At 40.6% G+C, this 23,294-nt stretch overlaps 2 protein-coding genes across 2 annotated transcripts; both read left to right on the forward strand.

Annotated features, from left to right (window-relative positions):
- Nucleotides 1–40: 40 nt before the first annotated feature.
- Nucleotides 41–5,179, forward strand: LOC138627333 (5-hydroxytryptamine receptor 3B-like). Its single transcript, XM_069709589.1, has 9 exons — nt 41–74; nt 283–422; nt 761–805; nt 997–1,106; nt 1,809–1,978; nt 2,442–2,599; nt 3,425–3,635; nt 4,440–4,649; nt 4,914–5,179. The coding sequence occupies exons 1-9, from the start codon at nt 41–43 to the stop codon at nt 5,177–5,179; spliced, it is 1,344 nt and encodes a 447-aa protein (XP_069565690.1).
- Nucleotides 5,180–8,559: 3,380 nt separating this feature from the next.
- On the forward strand, nt 8,560–12,860 carry LOC138627352 (5-hydroxytryptamine receptor 3A-like). The gene is made up of 9 exons (XM_069709624.1): nt 8,560–8,629; nt 9,828–9,991; nt 10,142–10,186; nt 10,600–10,709; nt 10,801–10,970; nt 11,375–11,535; nt 11,874–12,084; nt 12,229–12,465; nt 12,547–12,860. Exons 1-9 carry the CDS (start codon nt 8,560–8,562, stop codon nt 12,858–12,860), a joined length of 1,482 nt encoding a protein of 493 aa, XP_069565725.1.
- Nucleotides 12,861–23,294: the final 10,434 nt, after the last annotated feature.

Raw genomic sequence — 23,294 nt, forward strand, 5'->3', positions numbered from 1 at the left:
GACGTGACACCTGTAAACTGGAAGGTTAAGTTTTGTCTTGATGTCTCTCATTTGGCTGATACTGTTGCTCTCAGGTAAGATGCTTTTTTTTTTTTAGTCGAAAGAAATGTCCAAACAGTTGAATTTTCTTTAACAGCAATAATTTATTTGCACGTTCGATATCACCTGCAGGGTTTTATTCTAGGAATTTTTAGAATTTTAGTTTGTTTTTAAGGCGTCCCAATTTGCCCACGTTAGTGATGTAGCTTTAACTTTCAGCCCATTTGGCTGAATGTGTGCCAGAGAAGCCGAAGAGATCCGCTCTGAACCAGCTGACCAGGACCCTGCTGAGGAGATACGACTGCGGAGTCCGACCCGTTCACAACTGGACCAGTACCACCACTATTTACATAGACCTCATTCTACAGTCCGTCCTCGCAGTGGTAGGTCAGCTTTAAATGATTATTTACACTGCTGCTAAAATGAACTGTTTTTCTTCCACTAGTTAGAGAAATTTCATTTCTTGTAAAGAGACATTTTATTCAATGTCAGTGTTCGTTTCTTGGCCAAATACAAAGTTGGCAAAGAAGCTGGGATTTGTAGTTTTTCCTTAAAATGTCAATGTTCATCATATTTTTTTTTATTCATTTTAATATATTTATTTATGTAATATAAGGTTAATTAAACTCAAATTGTAACTACAGGAGCTTTAATATAAAGCAAAAGTAGGCTATTGTTAAGAGTATCTTTCATCACATTCAAGACATTTTTCTTTTCCCAGGATGGAAAGACTCAGAGCATAACCACAAGTATTTGGTACAAACAGGTACGTCGCCTCTGCATTTTCTTTATGTTTAACAACTTCTTCATGGTATATTGCAAGTCTTGTGAATGCAGAATTATTTCCTTTATCATTGGTAACACAGGCAGTTAAGTTGTACTTTTGCTTTTTAATATATCTGCTTTTTCTCTTGCGTATGAATCCTGTTATTTTACCTGAAAACCTGCCGTTTTCAGATCTGGAGGGATGAGTTCCTTGTCTGGGACCCGGAGGAGTTTGATGGCATCAACGAGATCTCGCTGTCGTCTGATGCCATCTGGATACCCGATGTTATCGTCAGTGAATTGTAAGACGTTACTGAAACAGTCACTTTGAAACATATTTGTAAAGTGCTGCAGTCAACTGTCTGTCAGTATGAAGGTCTGATGCATGCTGTAGTTATACTATGAATATTAAATCAGACCAAAAGTACAGATTGAAAAAGGTTTTTTCTGTGGCAAGGTTTGCTCATTTCAGAGTGTGTCCTTGTCCTTCACAAACTAAATGTGAATATATGACTGTACAACTTGACCTCGGGGCCTGGACCTTGAAATGCTCTCAGAAAATAACAGAAGCATTCACTGTGTTAACTGTAATTCAAGACAGTCTATATTGAAATAAAACAACATACCTGGAAACCGAGGGTCAAATATATTTTAAAATGTAGACACTACTGAAATGGACTGAAAAATATGAAGTAAAAATGTTGTGTAATAATGTACATGATGAATAGTAGACAATCCACAGGATACATGTCCTTTAACATACTGTAGATAAATATTACACAAGAAATTGTCCTTATTATTGCTATCCTTCTCTTTGATGTAGAAACATCGCCATGGTGATCAATAAATCTAAATAAAAGTAAATTCCACCGAACTAAATTGTGGTAATCAGTCACGGCACGTGAACCGCCACACTTCCACCACAGTTACATACGGAGGTCATGGTGACATAAAGGTTTTTAGTCGTCTCGCCTTTCCTTCCTCTCTCTTTCATGTGTTCCCAGTGTGGACGAGGGGAAGTCCACTCCGATCCCGTACGTTTACGTCAACTCCTCCGGCTCGGTGAAGAACTACCGGCCCGTACAGGTGGTGCTGGCCTGCAGCCTGGAGATGTACGCCTTTCCGTTTGACAAGCAGAACTGCAGCCTCACCTTCCGCAGCTGGCTTCACTCGGGTCGGTTTCTGTCCTCAGATGGAGTGTTGGGAAAAAAAGAAAAAGAGTTTGGCTATTTTACAGCATATAGTTTTCACTGTGGTGCAGAACAGCTTTAAAAAATGTGCTTGACACAATATTCCTAATTTAGGATCCATTTTCAATGACCTTCGATCAACTAAACCTATTCAGGCCAACCTTAAGTCCAAGTGAACATTTGTGCCAAATTTGAAGGAGGTCCCGCAAAGCATTTACAAGATATTACATTCAGAAGAAACATGGAAACGTGATCTTACAGTGACCATCGACCTTTACCTCCAAAATCTAAAAAGTTCATCCTTGAGTCCAAGAAAACATTTGTGCCAAATTTGAATTCACAAAATGTACTTGTACTTGCAATGAGAAAACAGAAATGTACTGCTTTGTTCTGTTGTTCTTCCCGTTCCCTGACATTTTTGCTGTGTATTATCTTTTCCGTCCACAGTGAAAGAAATAGACCTGGCTCTGTGGAGGAGTGCGGAGGCCGTAGCCAACGATAAAAGGGAGTTCATGAACGACGGTGAATGGGAACTGCTGTCCATTCCTTCACACTACCTGCAGATCCGCCAAGACGACACCGACTACGCTCAAATCCAGTTCAATGTATGTTCCTTACTGTCTCATTCATCACATTTAAAGAGAGGAAAACGGGAACAGAAAACCATAGTGAAAGTTATCTTTACCCTGAACCTATCCTGGTATCTAACGGCAACAGCTGAGCAACGAGTGACTGCGATGACGGTGATTGCTCGTCGATGGTGAGCTTTAAACTGTAAACCCTCCACGGGAAGCGTGAAGCAATCGGCTGTGACCTTCCTGGATCGAGCCGATGCGCTGAAGCCAAAACGATGAGGCCGAGGCCGTTTCCTGGCAAGCAAAGAGACAGATAGAGAGAAGAGCTGATAGACAGAGGAGGGCGAGCAACCATAATGAGACTGTCTCAGCAGCCGCCTGATCAATGGACTTCTTGTTAGAGGCGAGCAAAATGGCCCCATAGCCCCGATGCAGGTGGAGAGCACGGAGGGCTGCTGTTTATTCAGCCCAGAGAGAGAAGGCTTTCTGGTAATAGAGCGTTTCACTGGGACATGATTACATTAAGGGAGTTCTGTTGCAAAGAGTATATACGTCATACAAAACGTGTTTCAGCTGGAAAAAGATGCAGATTCATTTTTTTGTGTTGAAATAAAAACGGTCTTGCTTTTCTCTACCTAAACAATAATACAGAGTATAGCCTGCAAAGAGCAAATACCTTCTACTAATATCAGTGGAAAAATAGGTGGAGACAGAAAACTCAGACAACTACTTCAAAATCCGCACAAATAACAACAACAAAAATCTAGAAAAATATTCTATATTTTTATGCCATTTTTGCCAACTCAGTTAAGATGAGATGATATTCTTTTCTCACTGTCCTTATCTTTGGTTCAGGTGTTGATCCGCCGGCGCCCCCTGTTGTACGTGGTGGGCCTCCTCATCCCCAGCATCTTCCTTATGCTGGTGGATGTGACCAGTTTCTACCTGCCTCTGAACAGCGGCACACGCATCGTCTTCAAGATCAGCATCCTGCTGGGCTACACCGTCTTCAGGGTGAACCTGACCGACGAGCTGCCGGCTACCGCTGTCAGGACGCCGCTCATCGGTCAGATAGTTCACGGTTTCTATTCTATTACATTCTCCCTGTTGTAGCCCTCCATTTTTAAAGGAATATTTTTTGATATATCTACTGTTTTTTGTAGTATATCTTCTAGACATTGTACTTACTTACTTTTTCTGTTTTTGCAACCAGATAACCTACTGGTCTCACATAACAAATTCCAAAATGCAACAAGAACTACAATCCCGAGGAATCCAGCAGAATGACATCAGTAACCTGTGCAGAGTTTTAAATGTCTGCAACTACGAAAGGGATAGAAGAAACCGCTTTACTGAGTGTCCTGAATAACTTTTAGGGAAACAAAAGAATCTTCTTAAAATCTAAAACATCCTACAATTAAACTATGAAAACTGATTAGTTTCACCTGTCCCTCGTGGTCCTTCCCTCCCTGCTGTATTTAGTCTGTCAACTTCTTTCTGTTCCCCAAACCACAAATGTCCACGTCCCAGCGGTCACGTTAACGTCACGAGGCGCTGATGTTGATGGAGAGACGACACTCATCAAGGTCGTTGCTTCCTGCTGTCCCGCGTTCAACCGGGGAACACTTTAAACTTTTTGATTGCACCTCATGCTCTTTAAAAACTGCAAATATTATGAGAAAGTAGATAATAAGGAAAGTCAGTTTAGGTCTAAATAGTGCAGCACTAACAGAGTGGCACAACATGGAGGGAAGTTTGGAAACGTGACAACTATCACTGATGCTTTAACCTGATTACTGACTCTGATTTAGTGATTGTGTAAATATCCAGAGTCGAGATCGTCCCTGATTTCCCTCCCATCTCCGTTCAGGTGTGTTCTTTGCGGTGTCCATGGCCCTGCTGATGCTCAGTCTGACCAAGTCTATCCTGGTCGTGAAGCTGCTGCACCACAGCGAGCAGGAGGTCAGGCAGATGTCGGTGTCGGCCTGCCTGCTGGACAAGTACGGCTCGGCGACTCACGGCTTCACGGCGAGCGCCTTGACTTCCACCAAAACCCTCGACCGCATCGACTCGTCCGGAGGTAGGCTGGAGGCTCAAAAGGCCGTTCAGAGCTCGTTCTGGCTTTCTGATTACAAAAATAACTTCATGAGTCACGGCTGAGAGACGCTCGGATAAAAAAGGAAGCACGTTTTATCTGAGCCCTAAAAATAGGATGAAACACTCAACTCAAAGCGTCACAGGTATCGGGGGAATTGTCTCATCCTCACTGATGCTCACGTTCATTTGCATGAATCTATATTCATTGTTCGGATTTTAAACCTAGAATTTCTTGATCTCATTCCAGATTACGAGCTGGAAGCCTCTCTGGATGAAGACCTGCTGTCCCTGAACGAGATCCAGGACGCTCCCTCTGGACTGGACTGGCTCCTCCAGGAGCTGGTGTTCCTCCGCACGGCTTTATCCCAGGACGACAGCGAGTCTTCGGCGCAGGCCGATTGGCTGGCCCTCTGCTCCAAGCTCGACCGCTGCCTGTTCCGCCTCTACCTGCTGGTTCTGGTCGTGTACGCCGGCACTCTGCTGCTGCTCTGGGCCAGCTGGAGCTCTGCCTGAACCGACTACACATTTAGACACGTCTTTTTAATGCATTTAGACGTCATGCTTTTTGGATTACGATGTCAGACGTTCATATTAAACGGTGCCAAAATGTATGTAAAAGTAAAAACGCAGCCTTACGATTGGTCCGAACACTCGATCCGATGACGTCAGCCCTGTCGAACTGGTATCATCCTACTATATGACGAAAATGGGAGATTCAGGAAAGCTCAGGAAAGTCGGTTTGACGTCACTTTACATGCAAAAATACAGTGAAAAATGAGGTAAAATAAGCAGACTTGGTTGGCCTCACCTACTTAGTCTGCTAGCTGTGTTGAATGTTAACTTCCTACCATTTATCTTTTGCCTTTAATTGCTTTTTGCATTTAATCTTGCTGCATTTTATGCTTTATGTGAAGAACTTTGAAATACCTTGTTGTTAAAATGTGATGTACAAATACAATATATGAAAAAACCCTGAAAACAAGCATAAGTGTGTCACCTATAATGAATTTGTTTAAAATATGTCAAGAAGTGGTCGTATTTAATTTCTCTTTGACATATTTTGTTGGAACTGAATAAACAGTTGAATATTATTGTTGTATAATTCAGATTTTTTTCACAATTGGGCTTTTTTGTGTGTCATTTTATGAGTTATAATAAGTCAATAAATGTTTAAAGTAAAATTCAAATTAAGAGAGCCTTCAACGTTGGTGATTTTACACACAACTACAGCAAATACTAAAGGTCAAAGGTGAAGTTGGTATTTAAACTGTGACAAACTGAGATTTAGTGTAATAATAATAATAATAATAATAATAATAATAATAATAATATATATATATATATATATATTTTAAAAGCCAATACAAATGACTGTTAAAAGTACAAAAATAAAATTCCAGCAGTCAGAAACCTTAAGATATTCTGTGTCCGTCCTCCCGCCGCTGCATCGTAACACCGCCCGGCTGAAAGAGACATTATTGCATCGGTGGTCGGTTATTATGTTTCCCGACAGAGAATATTTACTCTGAGATAACGTATAATAAAGCAGCTTCCCCACTGCCAGTGTGATGTTATGATATTGTATTCATACTTTAATCTCCATCTCTACTGCCACAAAATAGATCAATGGAAAGCATTCAGAGCTCAGCAGCTGTGTCTCTATTCCCCGTTGGTTTCCCCTAATAGTCGTGATAAGAATATCAAAAGTGCATCACAGAGAAACTTGCCAGTGGAACAATCCATATTAATGCAATTTTGATGCGATCTGCAGCCTCCTCTTCCAGTGGATCTGGTTGAAAGATGTTATGCAACACAACTGAAGATAAATGTTTCATCACTGCTTTGTGTGTTCGAGTCAAGATTTACTTTGAGTATCTTTGTCATTTCAAGATCTTTTATTTTCAATAAAAGAGAATGAATGAGATTGTTTTGTCAGTGAATTCCTTTTCTGAAATATTACAGGCTGACTGTAAGCTTATATTTAGAAAGACAACTACGAGCCCTCAAAGGCTGCTCTGCTCATGTTCATTATTGTTGAAGCATGGACTGCAGACAGCTGAGAAAGTAGGCCACAAACACATCTGCAGGAAATGTAACATGAATGAAGCTAAAGTCTTGTTACAGCTCTGCTTGGCTTTCATTTATTGGACTGAAAGCTTCAAAACCAAAGCAGATTTCAGAGCATTGTTTGAATTGTACTCTTAAAAAAAAAAGCTCAGCCAAAATACAAGAAAATTAAACCATAAATTTTAGGATACAACGATCTAATAGCAGTAAAATCATCTGTCCATGCAGTGAGTTCATTTGACTTGACAAGAAAACTTAAAATCAGCTGGTTCCTGTTTAGAAATAATAAACTCTGAGAAATGTTTAAAGGTTTGAACTCAGTAGAAAATGCTGGTTTTTAGATCAAACTGCTTGAGATCAGACTTACAGCAAAATAATAAGAAGAAACACATCAAATATTTGTAGATAATTCTTAATACATTTTTTTTTATTATTGAAAAAAAAGGCTCTCAACACAAGCTGAATTCAGAATTCAGGCTTTCTTCAGTCTCTGAAATGTAGTTTTGAGTTCTTCAGATGTAAAATTAATGCAATATTTAGTGATCTGGAGTAATTAAGTTAAAACAAAGCAAACCTGTTAAATTAGAACATAGACTGTAAAACAAGCTCAGCCAAAATAGAAGAAAAATGAAACTGTGAATTTAAGTGGACACTTTCTACACATTATCAATATTATTATTACTATTATTATCCTGGAAAACATGTCCAGCAGCAGCACTTTCAACTTCCAGACAAATAAGCCAAACCTATAACCAAGGACAGATACAGGAGATCATTCCTGCCCACTGCCATAAGACTTTACAATAACTCACCTCTGGCAAAATCCATCACAGTACAAAAACACTGTTGACTGTGTTTCTTGGTTTCTTGCTTGTATATTATATGTATATTATATATATAGATATATACTGTACCGTATGTATATATATATATATATGTTGACTGTGTTTATTGGTTTGTTGTATATAATATATATAGATATTTAATGTACTGTATATATACTGTATGTACTGTGCATTTTATATTTTATATTTATATTTTTTATTTTATTGCTTTCTATTATATTATTCTATTCTATTATTATTTTATTCTATTGTTTCTATTATTGCTCCTGTATGTATGCTGTTGTGGCGAAAAAATTTCCCCTCGGGGATTAATAAAGTATATACCTACCTACCTACCTACCTACCCTATAAATGACTCCTTTGTATAACAGCCAGATGTTACATCCTCTCCTTTTATTTTGAAAGGCCATTTTAATGTATTTAATCAATTTGCCATTTCCATTTCATTTTAACATCGGATTTTTGTCCTAAACCAACCAGACTGGCCATTTTATATCTTTTAAGACAATAAACTGAGACTCTTTCTATCTGTAGGTGAGATGACACTCTTTCCTGTTAGTTTCTTACTTAAAAATCACTAATATTCTGCTCTGCTGTTGTTACTTGATTAAATAATTTCTCCAGCATGAAATATGATCCGGTCTCAGAGCTCCGTAACTTGTATTTATGTGGGTGAGCTGCTGCTGTATTATCGAAGGAGGAGGAGTGGCGTCATGGCCGGAGGATACACCCTCACCAGCGGAGTGACACTAACGAGGTCACGCTGTTGGATGTGAGTGAAGTGGACGGATATCGTGGATGGATATGGTGGATGGATATCGTGGATGGATATGGGGGATGGATATGGGGGATGGATATGGGGGATGGATATGGGGGATGGATATGGGGGATGGATATGGGGGATGTGGGTGTCAGGTGACCCGAGGCCTTTCATCAGAGCAACAGGCACACTTCAGAGGGACACACAGGTGAACCGGCACCATGAGACTCTCAACCGCCTGGACGGCACTGATTTACCTGCTGATTCATGGAGCATCCAGAGCCTACACAGGTAAACCAACTTCTCAATATATACATCCAAATATTTCATTATTAAACTAAGCTAACGGCATAACGGAGTGTTTTAATTCACTAAAAAAGAGGATGTTTTGGACCAACTTTAAAAAAAAAAAATCCAATTGTTGCACCTAAAGTTATTTTTTTTTCTTCTAATTCTATTTAGGATTTGGTCAAACTTAAAATTATGATTTAATATCAATCTGAAACATTTATTTTACACAAGAAGTACTTTCATATAAAGTAAAAAAAAGAAGATAAGGGACAAACAGCATTTTCTCACTTTGTTACAACTTCACTTCTTCACATTGGAAAAAAAAAATATTTACAATTATATCAAAGTAAAGTTTTTTACTTTCTAAGTAAAATCTGATTAATTCCAAATTAGTAAATGAGAATTTTTATTGACCAATTTGGAATCTCAGATTCAACAAATATCTACAGAAATACACATTTTAATGTCTTTAAAATACATTATAAAAACATATCAGGACTGATATGATGTTATTATTTTAATTTAAACTTTACTGTAGAGTTAATTATCTGTTATTTTAGGAAACTCAGATGACATAACAACTACTACGTTCTACGTTCGTGCCTCAGAGGATTAAAATTAAAAATATCACTGCTGATTAGGAATAAATTTGATTAAAATGTTACATAACAATACAGATTTTGTCATTTTCTGCGTGTTTACTATAAATTAGAAGCTGATTATTGGGCGTTTTTTGTTATTTGGTCAGTTTAGAGAATTTCTTTGTGATGGTTATTAAACTTTAACAAACTGTCGGCATTTTTATTTGTTGAAAATACAATATATAACAAATGTAAACGTTAAAAGGTGCTTTTATTTTTAGATACATATTGTGGGCTATTATTTCAAAAAGAAACTAGTAAAACAGAAAAAGTTATGAAAGTAATTTTATAACATTTGTATTAAAGTAATGAGTAAGTTAGGTGGCTTTATTAAAAAGATTTCATTTCAAAATAATTGATAATTAAATGTTTTTGATGCCTTTCACTTCCGTTTAAGTTAGAAACAGAATTAACTTGATGTAAATTGGATTATTCATCCATCACAGGCAACGTCTTCAACCAGTGTTCCCATTTTAGAGGCGTCTTAGGGCCTGATCATAAACTTATATTAAATCATGTTAAGTAGACATAAAGTTCTTTGTGTTTTGTTCCCTCAGTGAAGAAACTGGGCAGCAGCTCTGGGAGATTTGCTAACGCCACGTTAGTGCGACTGTCTGAGTTTCTGAACGCCGGCTACAAGAAGGGAGTGAGACCGGTGAGAGACTGGAGGACGTCCACCATCGTGGCCATCGACCTCATGGTTTACTCCATCCTCAACGTGGTGAGTCTTTTTAAAATCAGCATCTTTCATAATTATCTGTATTACAACATAGAAACTGTCCTCATATGCCACAATATGACCTGATCTGATCAAATAAATATGATAATATTGTCTCTGATGACTCTGATTTCTCCTTTTATTCCACCGAAGGATGAGAAGAACCAGGTTTTGACGACGTATGTTTGGTACAGACAGGTAGGAATCATTTAAACATCCAGTTATTTCAGAAACTCAAACCTAGTTTAAAATTGTTTTTATTATCTATTTATTTTATTTAGTTTTCTAAATTTCAATTTAATTTTAATTGAATATATACTTGTTGACTCAATTTTGGTATTTTATTAAGTTTTAGGTGTATTTTATTGATTTATTTGACAGTTTTTTTTTTATCCATTTTAGTCAGTTTTACTTCTTGTTATATCTTTTTAAAAGTTTATTTAAATTTTAATTGACTTTTATGTATATGACTTTTATTTATTGTGGACCGTGAGGTGTGTGCGTGTGGAGAGGGATTATTTCTATTGTTTTTATTCTCATGCACTTTGTGTTAATGACTTCTGTATGAAAAGTTCTACTGATTTATCTTCTCCGATTCCTGAATGGTTCAGTCGTGGACGGATGAATTCCTGGTGTGGAATCCGGAGGACTTCGATGAAGTCAAACAGGTTTCGATACCGACGGCCAACGTGTGGGTGCCGGACATCCTCATCAATGAGTTGTAAGAGCTCTTTATTTCTGTCACACGCTCTCAGCCGTCCCGTTGTGCTCCACATGTTGTTGTCGTTGTCATTTCTGTGTCCGACCTGCAGCGTGGACGTGGGAAAGTCTCCAGACATCCCTTACGTCTACGTGACACACGACGGACTGGTGCGCAACTACAAGCCCATCCAGGTGGTGACGGCCTGCACGCTCAACATCTATAACTTCCCCTTCGACGTCCAGAAATGCAGCCTGACCTTCCAGAGCTGGCTCCACACCAGTGAGACTGACCATTTAAATGAACTTTCTTTTGTTCTTAAATAAGTTTTCTGCACATTCTGATCTTATCAATCCTTCTTGTTATCATCAGGATTTGGTTTTCTTATGGTAAAGCTTTGCAAATTGGCATTTTGCATGAAAGAAAATGCCACAAGCAGTTTATATTTATTAAGTACCTGCATGCAAAGTGCAGCCCACAGAAAAACCAACAAGCCTGAACCTGATCAATACAGTCTTTAAAACGGCACCAGGTGCCGTCGGCGGTAAGTGGATCACCTGTCGTGTCTGGAGCATCCAGCTCCCTCCTGCTGAGACGGGAGCTCACGGAGCCGAGCGGCTCGCTGAAGGCGGCCTCGCTGCCGTGGCTGCTTCACGCTGCTCCCAATATCGTGTTCTATTTTGCAGTTGATGACATCAACATCACCCTGATGCGAAGCCCCGAGGAGCTCCGGGAGGACAAGAGCGTCTTCATGAACCAGGGCGAGTGGGAGCTGCTGCACATCCTCTCCAACTACAAGATCTTCAGCGTGGACAACGACGACTACTACGCCGAGATGAAGTTCCACGTGAGTGTTTTGGATGGACTCATCAGGTTGTAGCTGTTTAAATGTGTCTAAAGTTCACTATATTTAAGTGGTTAGACTTTATAAAAACAGCTGCTGAGAGGTTACGTTGGAAAAACAGACGACAAATCCAGTTTCCCAAAAAGTTAGGACGCCGTGTAAAATGTAAATTAAAACAGAATGTGATCATTTCCAAACAGACCACAAACAACACATCAAATGTAGAAACTGCAAAATGTTATTGTTTTATAAAAAAAATACGTGTTCATTTTGTAAGTAATCGGGAGAAGACTGATCATATGTGTCTCTAACTTGGCTTTAAAAAAACCTACACTTCCCAGGTGGTGATCCGGCGGCGGCCATTGTTCTACACCGTGAACCTGCTGCTGCCCAGCATCTTCCTGATGGTGATGGACATCGTGGGCTTCTACCTGCCGCCGGACAGCGGAGAGAGAGTCTCCTTCAAGATCACGCTGCTGCTGGGCTACTCGGTCTTCCTCATCATCGTGTCTGACACCCTGCCTGCCACGGCCATAGGAACCCCGCTCATAGGTGCACGGAGCGTCAAAACTAATCTACTCTGTCTTTAAATTGATGAGGAAAAGTTGGTCAATTATGATGTCGGAGGGGGAAAGGATGCACGGGCAGACAAAACGAGTGGGGAACCGTCTTTGATCGACCTTACCTGTCCCGTAGGCGTGTACTTCGTGGTCTGCATGGCCCTCCTGGTGATCAGCCTCACCGAGACCGTGCTGATCGTACGTCTGGTCCACAAACAGGACCTGCAGCCGCCCGTTCCCCAGTGGGTGAAGTACCTGGTGCTGGAGAGGGCGCCGGTCCTCTTCTGCATCCACAAGAAGCACCGCCTCTGCTCCGGGCTGTCGTCCCAGGCCTCCGACCTGGAGCCCTACAAGGACAACAGTTACGGGACAGGTAAGGTGTCGGGTTACGGTGGTTTTTTTTTTTGTTGCTTGTAGGCGTCAGACCGGCGCTCTAAGTTGTCCCGTCTTGCAGCTCAGTGCGCGCTCCACCACACCTGTGAGATCGGCCGGAGGCTGAGTCAGCACGAGCGCGAGGCCGGCGGGCTGCTCGGCCTGCGCCTGCCCCCGTCCCGGGACAGCACGCCGCCCGTCGTGGACAACATCCTGCAGGAGGTGACGGCCATACGCCACTTCCTGGAGAAGAGGGACCGGTGTCGGGAGGTGGCCAAGGAGTGGCTGCAGGTGGGCTACGTGCTGGACGTGCTGCTCTTCAGGGTGTACCTGGTGGCCGTGGTGGCCTACAGCATCACGCTGGGCACGCTGTGGTCCGTGTGGCAGGTCGCCTGAGTTCCATCCGCGCTGCTGCGGACACGTGCTCAGTAGGGGGGAAGCAGGAAGTTAGGAACGGCCGGGGTTAGAGGCTGTGTGCTCGGTGGAGGTCAGAGGTCACAGGGAGGCACTCACACGGGGATGAAACGGTCGTAGGTATATTTGACACATTATCCCTCCAAACATCATCGTTTTAGGTTTTAAAATGACTTTAAAGCAACCTGAGACGTGTTATCGGGGTCGACCGACGCTTTGAGGGCTGAAACTGGAAATGCACTTTTCATCCATCATTATGAGGGTTTACAAAGGATGATAGCGACACAACGATCCCTGATATTCCAGCCGAGGAAACGCTTTACTGTCACATATTCAAGTTATTTAATGACACAAAATGCAAATGAAAATAGTTTAAAAACGTTATTGTGATGAAGCTGGAGATTTACAGTGAAGAAGAAAACTTGAACTCTCAACTCGGTGACTAAGTTTTGGTATTACTGTTAAACATCTGTCTAAATATTCAACATATCTATTCGCCCGTACATAAATTAGATAAGTAATAAATAAGCAATTTATATTGTTGAAAAATTGTTTGAAAAACTGTTTATATATTATGGAAAACGCCGCATGTCCTCTTAATTTGAAAATAGATGAATCAAACTGAATATTTATTGACACACTTTGAGATGCATATTGATTGGTTATTTATTTATAACATTTCTTGTAGACCGAGTTCATGCCACTGTATATCGTAAGCCTGAGAAAAGTTGTGGAATTATTATAGAAATATCAGACATCTTCAATCTATTGGGATTTTGAATATAATTAAAATATGTTTGGATAACTCTCTTGTAGACAGCAACAGATTTCAGTTGTGAAGTTTTCTTTAATTGTGTTGTTGTGCCAACGAGATAATATGGAATTACTGATGTTGTATATGCTTATAATAATATTTCACTACATGTAACAATGTTAAATTATAACTATTAAAAATGACCACAATTATCGCTCAAATCAAACTTTTACCATCTTCGCTTTGCTTTTTTTATGGAAGTCCAAGTGTGCCAGAATTATTAATTTTTTTAAACAGTAAATAAATCAAATAAACGATAAATGTATAGATAAAATGAAAAATCACATGAAGTATATTATTAAAACTTGTGATTATTATGAAAATTGATGTCAACATTTATTCATGCTATGTTAGTGAAATACACAATATCATTATAAAACTAATAAATCTTTGACTCTTGTTTTTATTTCTTTCCAACTGGTTCATTAATATGATTCCTGCATTTACTCATTTGATTGTGTAACTGTTGAGGTTTGTAGCTGTTGTTAGTTCAGATCTGAACTTTCCCACTACAGCTGTTTGACTAATATGGTGGAAAATGTATCCACAACAAAATCAAACAGGAACACATCACCTTGTAAATAAACCCTCAGATAGACTGTGATGTTCCATAAACAAAGAGTCAAATCTCAACAATCCTCTGAATCAGAGACAATTCATTTTCATGAACCTGTTTTAAGTCATAAAATATTGACGTGAAAATAATCTGATTTGTGAATATATAATTTGTGCAGCAACGACACAGTTTTCTTATTTACCACAATCTACAGGTTAACTGGGTGATCTCATGCAGAGCCTGCAGTTCAGCCCAGCAGCCAGAAGATGGCACCATTGCACAACCACATCAGCAGCTCTGAAGGTCTCTGTGTCAGTGGCCGGACAGACGCTTCTTTATCACATCTCTTATTTTAATCATCCAAAATGATTTTACAGTGAATGCGGAGATAAAATAAGTTCCTGACATCCTCTCTTTCATCGTTAGCCGTGCGGCGCTCGGTGTATTTGGGGTTATTTCTGGACTACAAGTGTCTACAAGTGGACAGTGTCTTTGCAAAACCAGTAAATCTCTGACATTTTGCATTATTTCAAGAGTTTTTGATGTTATGATGATTTAAATCATCATCGGCCATCACACAGGACCTTTGAACAAATATCTTTATGACTTATATGTTTACTATTGTTATGTCATGTCCATGTCTGACTGAAGGGCTGAAACAAGGGGATTCTGGGTGAGTGTCAGTCAAAAATCTAAAATATGTGACGTCTTCCTCCCGACTGCCTCCCTGAGTCTGAGCCCCTTTAGGACCACAAAACCCCCGACTCGTAAGAACACACAGGGATGTCACATGTTGGTTTTTTTTAACTTTTTATGCTCCTCCACCTCCACAACGTTAAATCTGTTCTGCAGGTCACGTGGTTCAGAAGCAGTCGGAAGTGAACTTTACTTCAAACAAGACACATCAGGACTGACGGCGTCTTTAGATATGTGGGTCAAAGATCAGTCCTGGAACCACACAAAGGCCCCTCACTGTTCATTCTACCAGCCTAACAAACCGTCCTCCACCTCCTGCTACTTCCTTCCTATTACCCCCCCCTCCCACTCCCCCCACCACCACCACCTCCTCCTCCACCCCCGAAAAAATAAATAAGATCAAAGTGTTTCTCCCTCTCATTTCCTGTTTTTGTTTTCTGCCAAAGTAAAGAAGAATAAATAAATGTGCGCTGTGTTTTGGGTGTAAAAGTGGGGAGTGTTGTGCATAAGTGATCCGGGAGAAGAGCAGCTGCCTCATTAGCTTCCAACGCACGAGAAGGCCGAGATGTGTGATTCGGCTGGCGGAGACGGAAACGAGCGAATATATGAGGCATCACCGGGACGTACCGGAAACACGTGTGATGTGATATTTATTTGTTGGACACGCTCAGGCTCGTCTCGTCAGGCTTCACTGGGGGCGAAATTACAGCAGAGCTGACGATGAATATGTTGTTTTGGGGAGATGTGAAGGGATGTTGCATGTATCTACAGACATGCAACAGACGGCAGCAGGATGACGACACGCCGCATGTGGCAATAAAAAGGCGGTTAAAAGGAAATGTTTCGGGTTTTTTCGACTCTGACTCAACATTCGAAGGTTTTGCCTCATTTTTCTCCGCAAAAAAAATAAAAAAATCCTCCAAACGACTTCTGAAGTGACGGAAATGATTCATCTTCTGGGGAGGTCGAGGGGATTTTGGCCAAATGATACAATAATCCAACCCAGGATGGCATAAATCACCACAGACCAAAAGCGTGTAATAGACACGCACGTCCACCGCAGCAAAGCGTGTAACTGTCACGCCTGGACGTTGCCGAGCTATTTCAACGCTTCGCTGTAATATCGAGTTGCTCAATCGGTATGAATCATCATCTGGGAACTATCAACTGACGTGGCCGTCGGTCCTAAACGAGCAGGACGTAGAAGTCAAGACGGATGAGTTGAAGAAGGAGAAACAACCTTTTTTTTTTTTTTTTTTTTTAAGTCGTTTTAAGCTGAAGACCTGACGTGTAACCGGCGTAGTTTACTGTGGGTTTATTTCATAAATTGGAGAGATTATCTTTAAGCATTGGTAACGTTCAGATGTGGTGATGCTCCGTCTGCAGTGAACATCAGACAACTGGTCAAATGTGGGTGAATTTAAAAGCTGACGCTGCATTTCAGTGGATTGTTTTGTGTCGGCCATCTTTTCTTTGTAACCTCAGAGTCACCAAATCGACAGATAACAGCCAAGTTAGTATTTTTTTTGGAAACGAGGAACCAGCCTGTAAATTCATGCAGTTTAAGAGAATGCAGCTTTATAAGATTCATGTTTCGTTTACTTTGCTTTGTTTCATACCTCTGATCGTGATTTCCAAGTCTGCCAGCAGCAAGAAGCAGAAGCACCAGTGTTCCTGTTCCCTGGTCTGGTGGGTTGGTCAGACGGCTGTGATTGGCTGGAAGACCTGTCAATCAATCTAATGTGACCAATCAGTTTCCATGTATGGAGGACCTGAAGGGTTGTACACATGTTTCTGTCAAAGTCTCAAGTAGAAGTACAAATCTGAGGTATTTGTACTTTACTTGAGTATTTCTATTTGATGCAGCTTTGTACTATATTTGTCTGGCAACTTTAGATTCTTCTAAGATGACAGTTTTTTTATACTCTTTTGGTCATTTGATCATTTTGCTTTTTTATGGAAGTCATTGTGTGCTTTTATTATTTTTTTTAAGTGAATTAAACACATAAATGTTAAATGAACAAATAAAATCTGAAATTGCATCTCTTATTAAAACTTGACTATTATGAAAATAGATTTCCAACTTTATTGTTTTTTATTTATTAAATTCTTTTCTGCGTTTACTCAGAGCTTTGTGTTTTTTTCTCCCAGTAATCACGTGATGACCGTTCATATTTATCTGCTTTCCCTGGATACAAAAATGGATGTAAATTAGTTTACAGCAACAGTAACATGCTGCTGACACGTTGATGCTTCAGTATTAATGATCTAATAATGTTAGAGGGACCAAAACTGAACTTTTACTTTTATACTTTAACTACTTTATGCAGACAATACCAGGACTTTTCCTTATAATGGAGTATTTTTACTTTGCTGTTGTGGTACTTTTACTTTTGAATACTGCATCTATGACCTCTGCGGCATCAAAGAGGCAGAACGGATGAACACATGTTGGCAAACAGCGCTTTAACCACAAACACTCAGATAAATAAAAGTTTTAGTTTTTTTTCAGTGCGGAGGAAAAGAGGGCTAAGAGACAACGTGAAGTCCAATTTTTATTTTCTTCTAACTGCAGATTGAAAGTATACAACTGAACATCATGATTTGATTTTTATTATGAGACTCATAAATAAAAATACAAAAAAATTTCCACTACAAAAAACAATCTACTGTTAGTAGGATGTAAAAAAAGAAAAAGAAAAAAGAAATATTCTTTATATTTTCACTATCAAAGGCACAACATTGACTTTATCGACAACATGGAGAAGAGAACCTGCAGCATTAAATCTTTTATTTTTCCTTTTTATTTTTTTTTCACACTCCATCAGAGAACACTGAAATGTTACAAAGAGATGTGTCTGATTCTACATGGAAAGAAACAAAACAAAATAAAAGAACAACCTCTATATCAACAGACGGTGGCTATAGATTGGTGGCACAGCTCAACAGGAAACGTACTGCCACGGAAACAAACAAACAAAAACAAAAAATAGCACGTTGTCGCTGGAAAAGACAAAGGACCTTTGCAAAGCTCTAATGCAAATTAAAAAAAAAAAAAAAAAAAAAAAAAATTACACAACCGACAACAATAAGAGAACAAAATAAAGAAAATAACATAATAATTGGGCACCTTCTAAGATTAGGCTAAGATTAGGTGCTGAGGTAGACAAAAACTATAACAATTCAAATCATAATAAAAACACTATTTTCTTAATACAGAGCAACTCGACTGGCACTTGTGCTGTCACGACAATGGAGGAGAGAAGTAGCACAGACAAGCCAGGGAAAGACAGAGAGAGAGAGAAAAGCTTCGTTACATAAAACGCTTCGTTACGCTTGGTCCGACAGGGCGATTGGTCCTCAGTGCTAATATAAAAAAATACAATGTCTTGGTGCTTTGTTACTCAAACAATTTTAGTCTAGACCTCGATGGCACATGCGTTGCAACACTGCATGAAATGGCTACTTTGTTCTAGAAACACCACACCAAAACACAGAGTGCCAGCTCCAGGGATGCCATGATTCCTCTCGGACGAATTCAACACCCCCACCCTCCCTCCACCCTCCCTCCACCCTCCCCACGCATCCTTTTCTTTTTTTTTTATTAAATGCATTTTGTAGAAAATAACAAAAAAGTACTTTGAGAAAACAGAAGTAAAGCAGAAGGGGAAACACCCCTCGTGCCCACCTCCCCACATTGGAGGTTTTTTATTTTTTTTTAATTTTTTTTTTTTCCCCCCAAGAACAATATCTCGTCAGCAAACCTGTTGCTGACACAAAAAATAAACAAAAAAAAGGAGAAAATTTCAAAGCGACGGTCCGGAGTGGAGGAGCAGACGACTCGGGACAAAAAAAAAATAAATCTGCTTCATCTGCAAGCAAATTAAACCCAAGTTTCTCCACTGCAGCCCGACTAAGTTTCAGTAAAATTCTCCTTTTGTTTTGCTAAATAAATGCTTTTTGGGCGCCAATCACAGCCGAAGAAAAGAAGTGAATGCAGAATCCCTGTCGCTATTTAAACAGCATTATAAGGGGTTTATTGCAGCCTTTGAAAAAGAAGCCCCGCTCTATTCAGGATTTAAACAAACCCAAAAAATGAGAAGACAAAAAAAAAAAAAAAAATCAGGTCATTTTCGAGCGTCATGACATCCCTAGGGTGCTGGAGACACCATTTTTATTTTTCTTCTGAAAATACAGAAACTAAGCGGATATAGATGGATATTTTTGTTGAACAATTTCCATTTTTAGGCACAAAGATAGAAGTACAGAAACATCGGAGGAACACTGAGGGAAGAACTATATCAATGCCAATGTATACATTTTTTTTTTTTTTTTTTCCCCCAACAGAAAAAAAAAAAGTGGCATAGAATAACATTTTATTTTGTATCTGATCTGATTAGTGCATTTTTCCACTAATACACACACACACACGCACGCACATAGTTACGCACTCGTTTTTTACGCACTCTTTCACCCGCACGAAAAAGTAGAAAACATTCAGAGGACGATGATGGGAATAATGTGACAGAACAGGTCTTGCATTGTGGCGTTCAGACTGAACCGTGACTTGGTATTATTTATATTATAGTGGGTGGATATTATATGAGGGTGAAAAAAGCCCCCTCGGCTCACAGTGTTTGAGAATAAAATGGCAAGAACACCACGGGACATGCCATCCCTTCTTCTTCTTTTTTTTTTTTTTCAAGTACAAAAACAAAACAAAAAAAATATGTCGACAGTCAAGTTTGATTGAAAAATTGTGAATGACAAGTACTAATTGGTCGGTTTTGGCAGCGCCCCCCTGCCGTCCCGTATTTTATAATCATCTTTTTTATTTTATTTATTTTTTTATTCTTGTTGTCGTTTAACTTTGTCACATACACACACGCTCGTAAAATTTGCGGCGGAGAGATTTAGTCCTTCACCTACAATGCAATTGACACCCAGAAAAAGCAACACTTATCGTTACAACATGTTCACACACATGATTTTTTTGTCCAACAATATCAAAGAGGAGCAAGGCAAAAATGATTCACACCCAGAGAGGAAATAATAAAAAAAAAAAACCAGGTAATAAAAAAAAAAAAAAAAAAATACAAATATTTGTGCCCTGCTGTGACCCTCCACAAATGGAAAAAGGACTGACACTGAATACAAAAATATCACAATTTTTATATATCAAATTGCCTCTGTTGGCTCTTGTTCAGGAATACACTCATTTCTCCAGAGAGCTTGTCTGCCGGGAGAATCTCTATTTTTAACCTTCTGGTTTTTACGTTGTTTTTTTGTTGTTGTTTTGTTTTGATTACCACTTGCAGTTCCAATTGTCCAACGCACTTCTGCATCGCTGCAAATACGACCTGTCCCGGGCGCGCCGCCGCTTTTCACGACCCTTACTTTTGTGTTTGTGTTTTATTTTTTCTTCACATTACAAAACTAACAATTCTATTCACATATTTTCAAGTTTAAATTCTTGTTTTTTTTAAACCCTCTTAAAAAGCAATAGTACTTCCTCTTATCTGCCGCCATCCCTCGAACTCATCACTTAAGGCTTCAACATTGCTTCTTTTTTTTAGTTTTTTTTCTTGCTCTGCTCTTTCTGTGGTTGGAGGTGCAGGGGGAGACTAGAAGACAAGAAGAAACATCCATTCGAATGACTTTTCCTCATCCTATCCACCTTTACTTTTCTAACCTCTCACCCTTTTATATACATTTTCCTTAAAACACAAACAATCATAAATCAAGTTAAAAAAAAAAAAAGCATGAGATGAAGTAGCAACGATGAAATAATGCAAAACACAAACGAATTTTTTTTTTGCTTTTGCTAAAAAAAAAGAAGAAAACAACTTAGAGGTAGCTTTTATAACAAATGACCAAACCTTCCAGCTCTTTAACAAGCAGGTTAATAATACCGAGTTTGGTAACAAGTAATGCACAAAGAAAAAAAAAACCCAAAACAACAAATCTCTTCACCGTGGCACTTAATTTTTTTTCTGTCATGCGACGCTTCATCACGTTTCTGCGATGCGTCGTTCCCACTTACGCTCATGAAATGAAACAAAAGGGAAAAAAAATAAAAATACACAAGCAACATGAGGTCACAAAAACGAGGTAATTCAAGTACGATGTGTTGAGCTCCAACTCAAGGTCAATAAAAACAACAACGACAAACGAAACAAGAGACGAGAGAGACGAAGCGCGGGGACAAACAAAACAAACCCCACAGAGAGAGTTGATTTATTCTGTCGTCTTATACTGGTGCCCCCCTCCACCCTCCTCCACCCTCCCCCCTCCTCCACCCTCCCTCCACCCTCTCCGAGCTGCGTCTCGTTCCGATCAGTGATTTCCCCCCGTATTTTTTTTTCCGTACAGTATGCGATCAACCCAGAAAGCGGCGGTGACGCGGTCGAACCGTCCCGCCGGGGGTCGAACCGTCCCGCCGGGGGTCGAACACGCCGCGCGCAGAAAGACGGAGATTCCCGGTTTTTAAGGAAGCGTTTTCCGAGAAGAAGCGACGCTAGCGTTGCAGCGTCCTCTGGAAAAGGCTGGAGATGACAGATTCTGCTCGAAGCTCCGCTGCTAATTCAAATCAGTGCCAATATAATGGTGGATGTGCATCATCCAAACCAAACACCTGCAGGAGAAGCAGGACCGCGTTCTCAAATAAAACCGACTGAGAACAAACTGAACGTGGAGCTTTTGAATTTAAGCTCGAGCTGCTGAATGTGCAACTCTGACATCGTCTTAAACTAACGACCTCTAAAGGCGGGAATTCTCCGACTCTGAGCGTGAAGGCGTGTTTTGAACTCGACCTCGGATGAACCCGGTTTACCGGCTTTCACATTCGGGTTCTTTTTTGACGCCGTATAACAGTCTTCGCAAAAAAACCGCCGCACCGCCTCGTTAAGGTGTGCAGCTAAGGCATCCTCAGCGCTTCTCCGACATTCACTACGGGCGGTCAAAGTCACAGGACTCCCACGGACGGCGGCGCCGGCGACCCCCCCCCCCCCACCCCTACCACCACCACCCACACGATGAGTCGCTCCGTTGCCGCGGTGAACGGATGGAGATCGGCGGTGGTCTGTCTGTCAGTTTGTGTGATTAGTGTGAGATAATGGCAGCCGTCCGGTTACACGGTGTACATGGATAGAAGCGGTCCGGTTATCTATTGCGTAATACGTGAGCAGGCTGGGTTTAATGTGGAGTTATGATTCCATGAAAAAATATATATACCGACATCAAACAGAGACTGTTGTCGTAGTTTTGTTTTACCTGTGCAATCAAGCCATGATAAACGATGCAGAGCTAATAAAAATATATATGTATATATATATATATATATATATATATAAATATATATATACATATATATATATATGACGAAAAAAGTGACACGAGTCTGCCTTCTGGGTTCTCGTGGGGAGAACCGAAAGATTCAGAACCAGGAAGACTACTGAGAAAACAAACTGAGGAGATTTCCAAAATGAAAAGCAGCACTAGCATCTACCCCCCCCCCCAACAATCTCCCCCCCCCCCCCGGTCACCGAAATGGGCGCTGAGTTTGCAAGTATTTCCAACGCTCCCACTCGTCCAGTCGGACTGTTTCATCTACTGCATAAACCCGCCGGCTCCTCGCTGCTGATTCTCAGGGGCTATCTCGCTGCCACCGCCGGGATCCCGAAGGGTTTCATCTTTTAAAAAAAAATAATCGTGGGGCACGATCATCCGAAAGAAGTCCGCTGAAAGTCCGGAGCGTCTCGGTCCTCCGACGGGAACAACCGCAGGTCGTGAAACCGAATACTCGTATCGTATTCACACGTTCTTCTTTCGATCCCGACTAGAAGCGTGAACGCAGCGAATTAAACCGATTACCTACAAAATAAAAAAAGAAAGAACTGAAAGAGGATGGAGAGGCTCCGCCTCCCGGTGGCGCCGGTTCAGATAGCGCCTGAGAATCGGCTTCTCCTCCGGCAGCAGCAGCATCCAGAGTCGCTCTGCAGCTCGCTGCGTGAAATGACCTGAAACAATTACAGATGTAGTGAATGACCCGGTGAATCCGAACTATGGTGGAGAAATCATGGCTCTCCGTGTCCAAAAGTCTTCCTCCTCCTCTTCCTCTTCTTTTTTTTTTTGTGTCCCAACCGTCACCGAACCTCTTCACCCCCCCCCTCCCCCCCCTCCGTCGCTCGTCGCCGCCTTTTTGCATCAAAAAGAAAAAGTAATAGAAAACAAACCCTCTTTGCTTTCGAGGTCTCTTTCGCCGTCGACATCCCTCCACCCCCCCTCCCCCACCTCCCCCACCCGCTCCGTTACATTCCCCTTACCTCTCCACGTACCCCCCCCCTCCCTC

The sequence above is a fragment of the Brachyistius frenatus genome, unplaced genomic scaffold (genome assembly GCF_029030835.1).
Source record: "Brachyistius frenatus isolate BFR_SWC_R1_liver_20210118 unplaced genomic scaffold, ASM2903083v1 Contig_84, whole genome shotgun sequence".
Lineage (NCBI taxonomy): Eukaryota > Metazoa > Chordata > Actinopteri > Embiotocidae > Brachyistius > Brachyistius frenatus.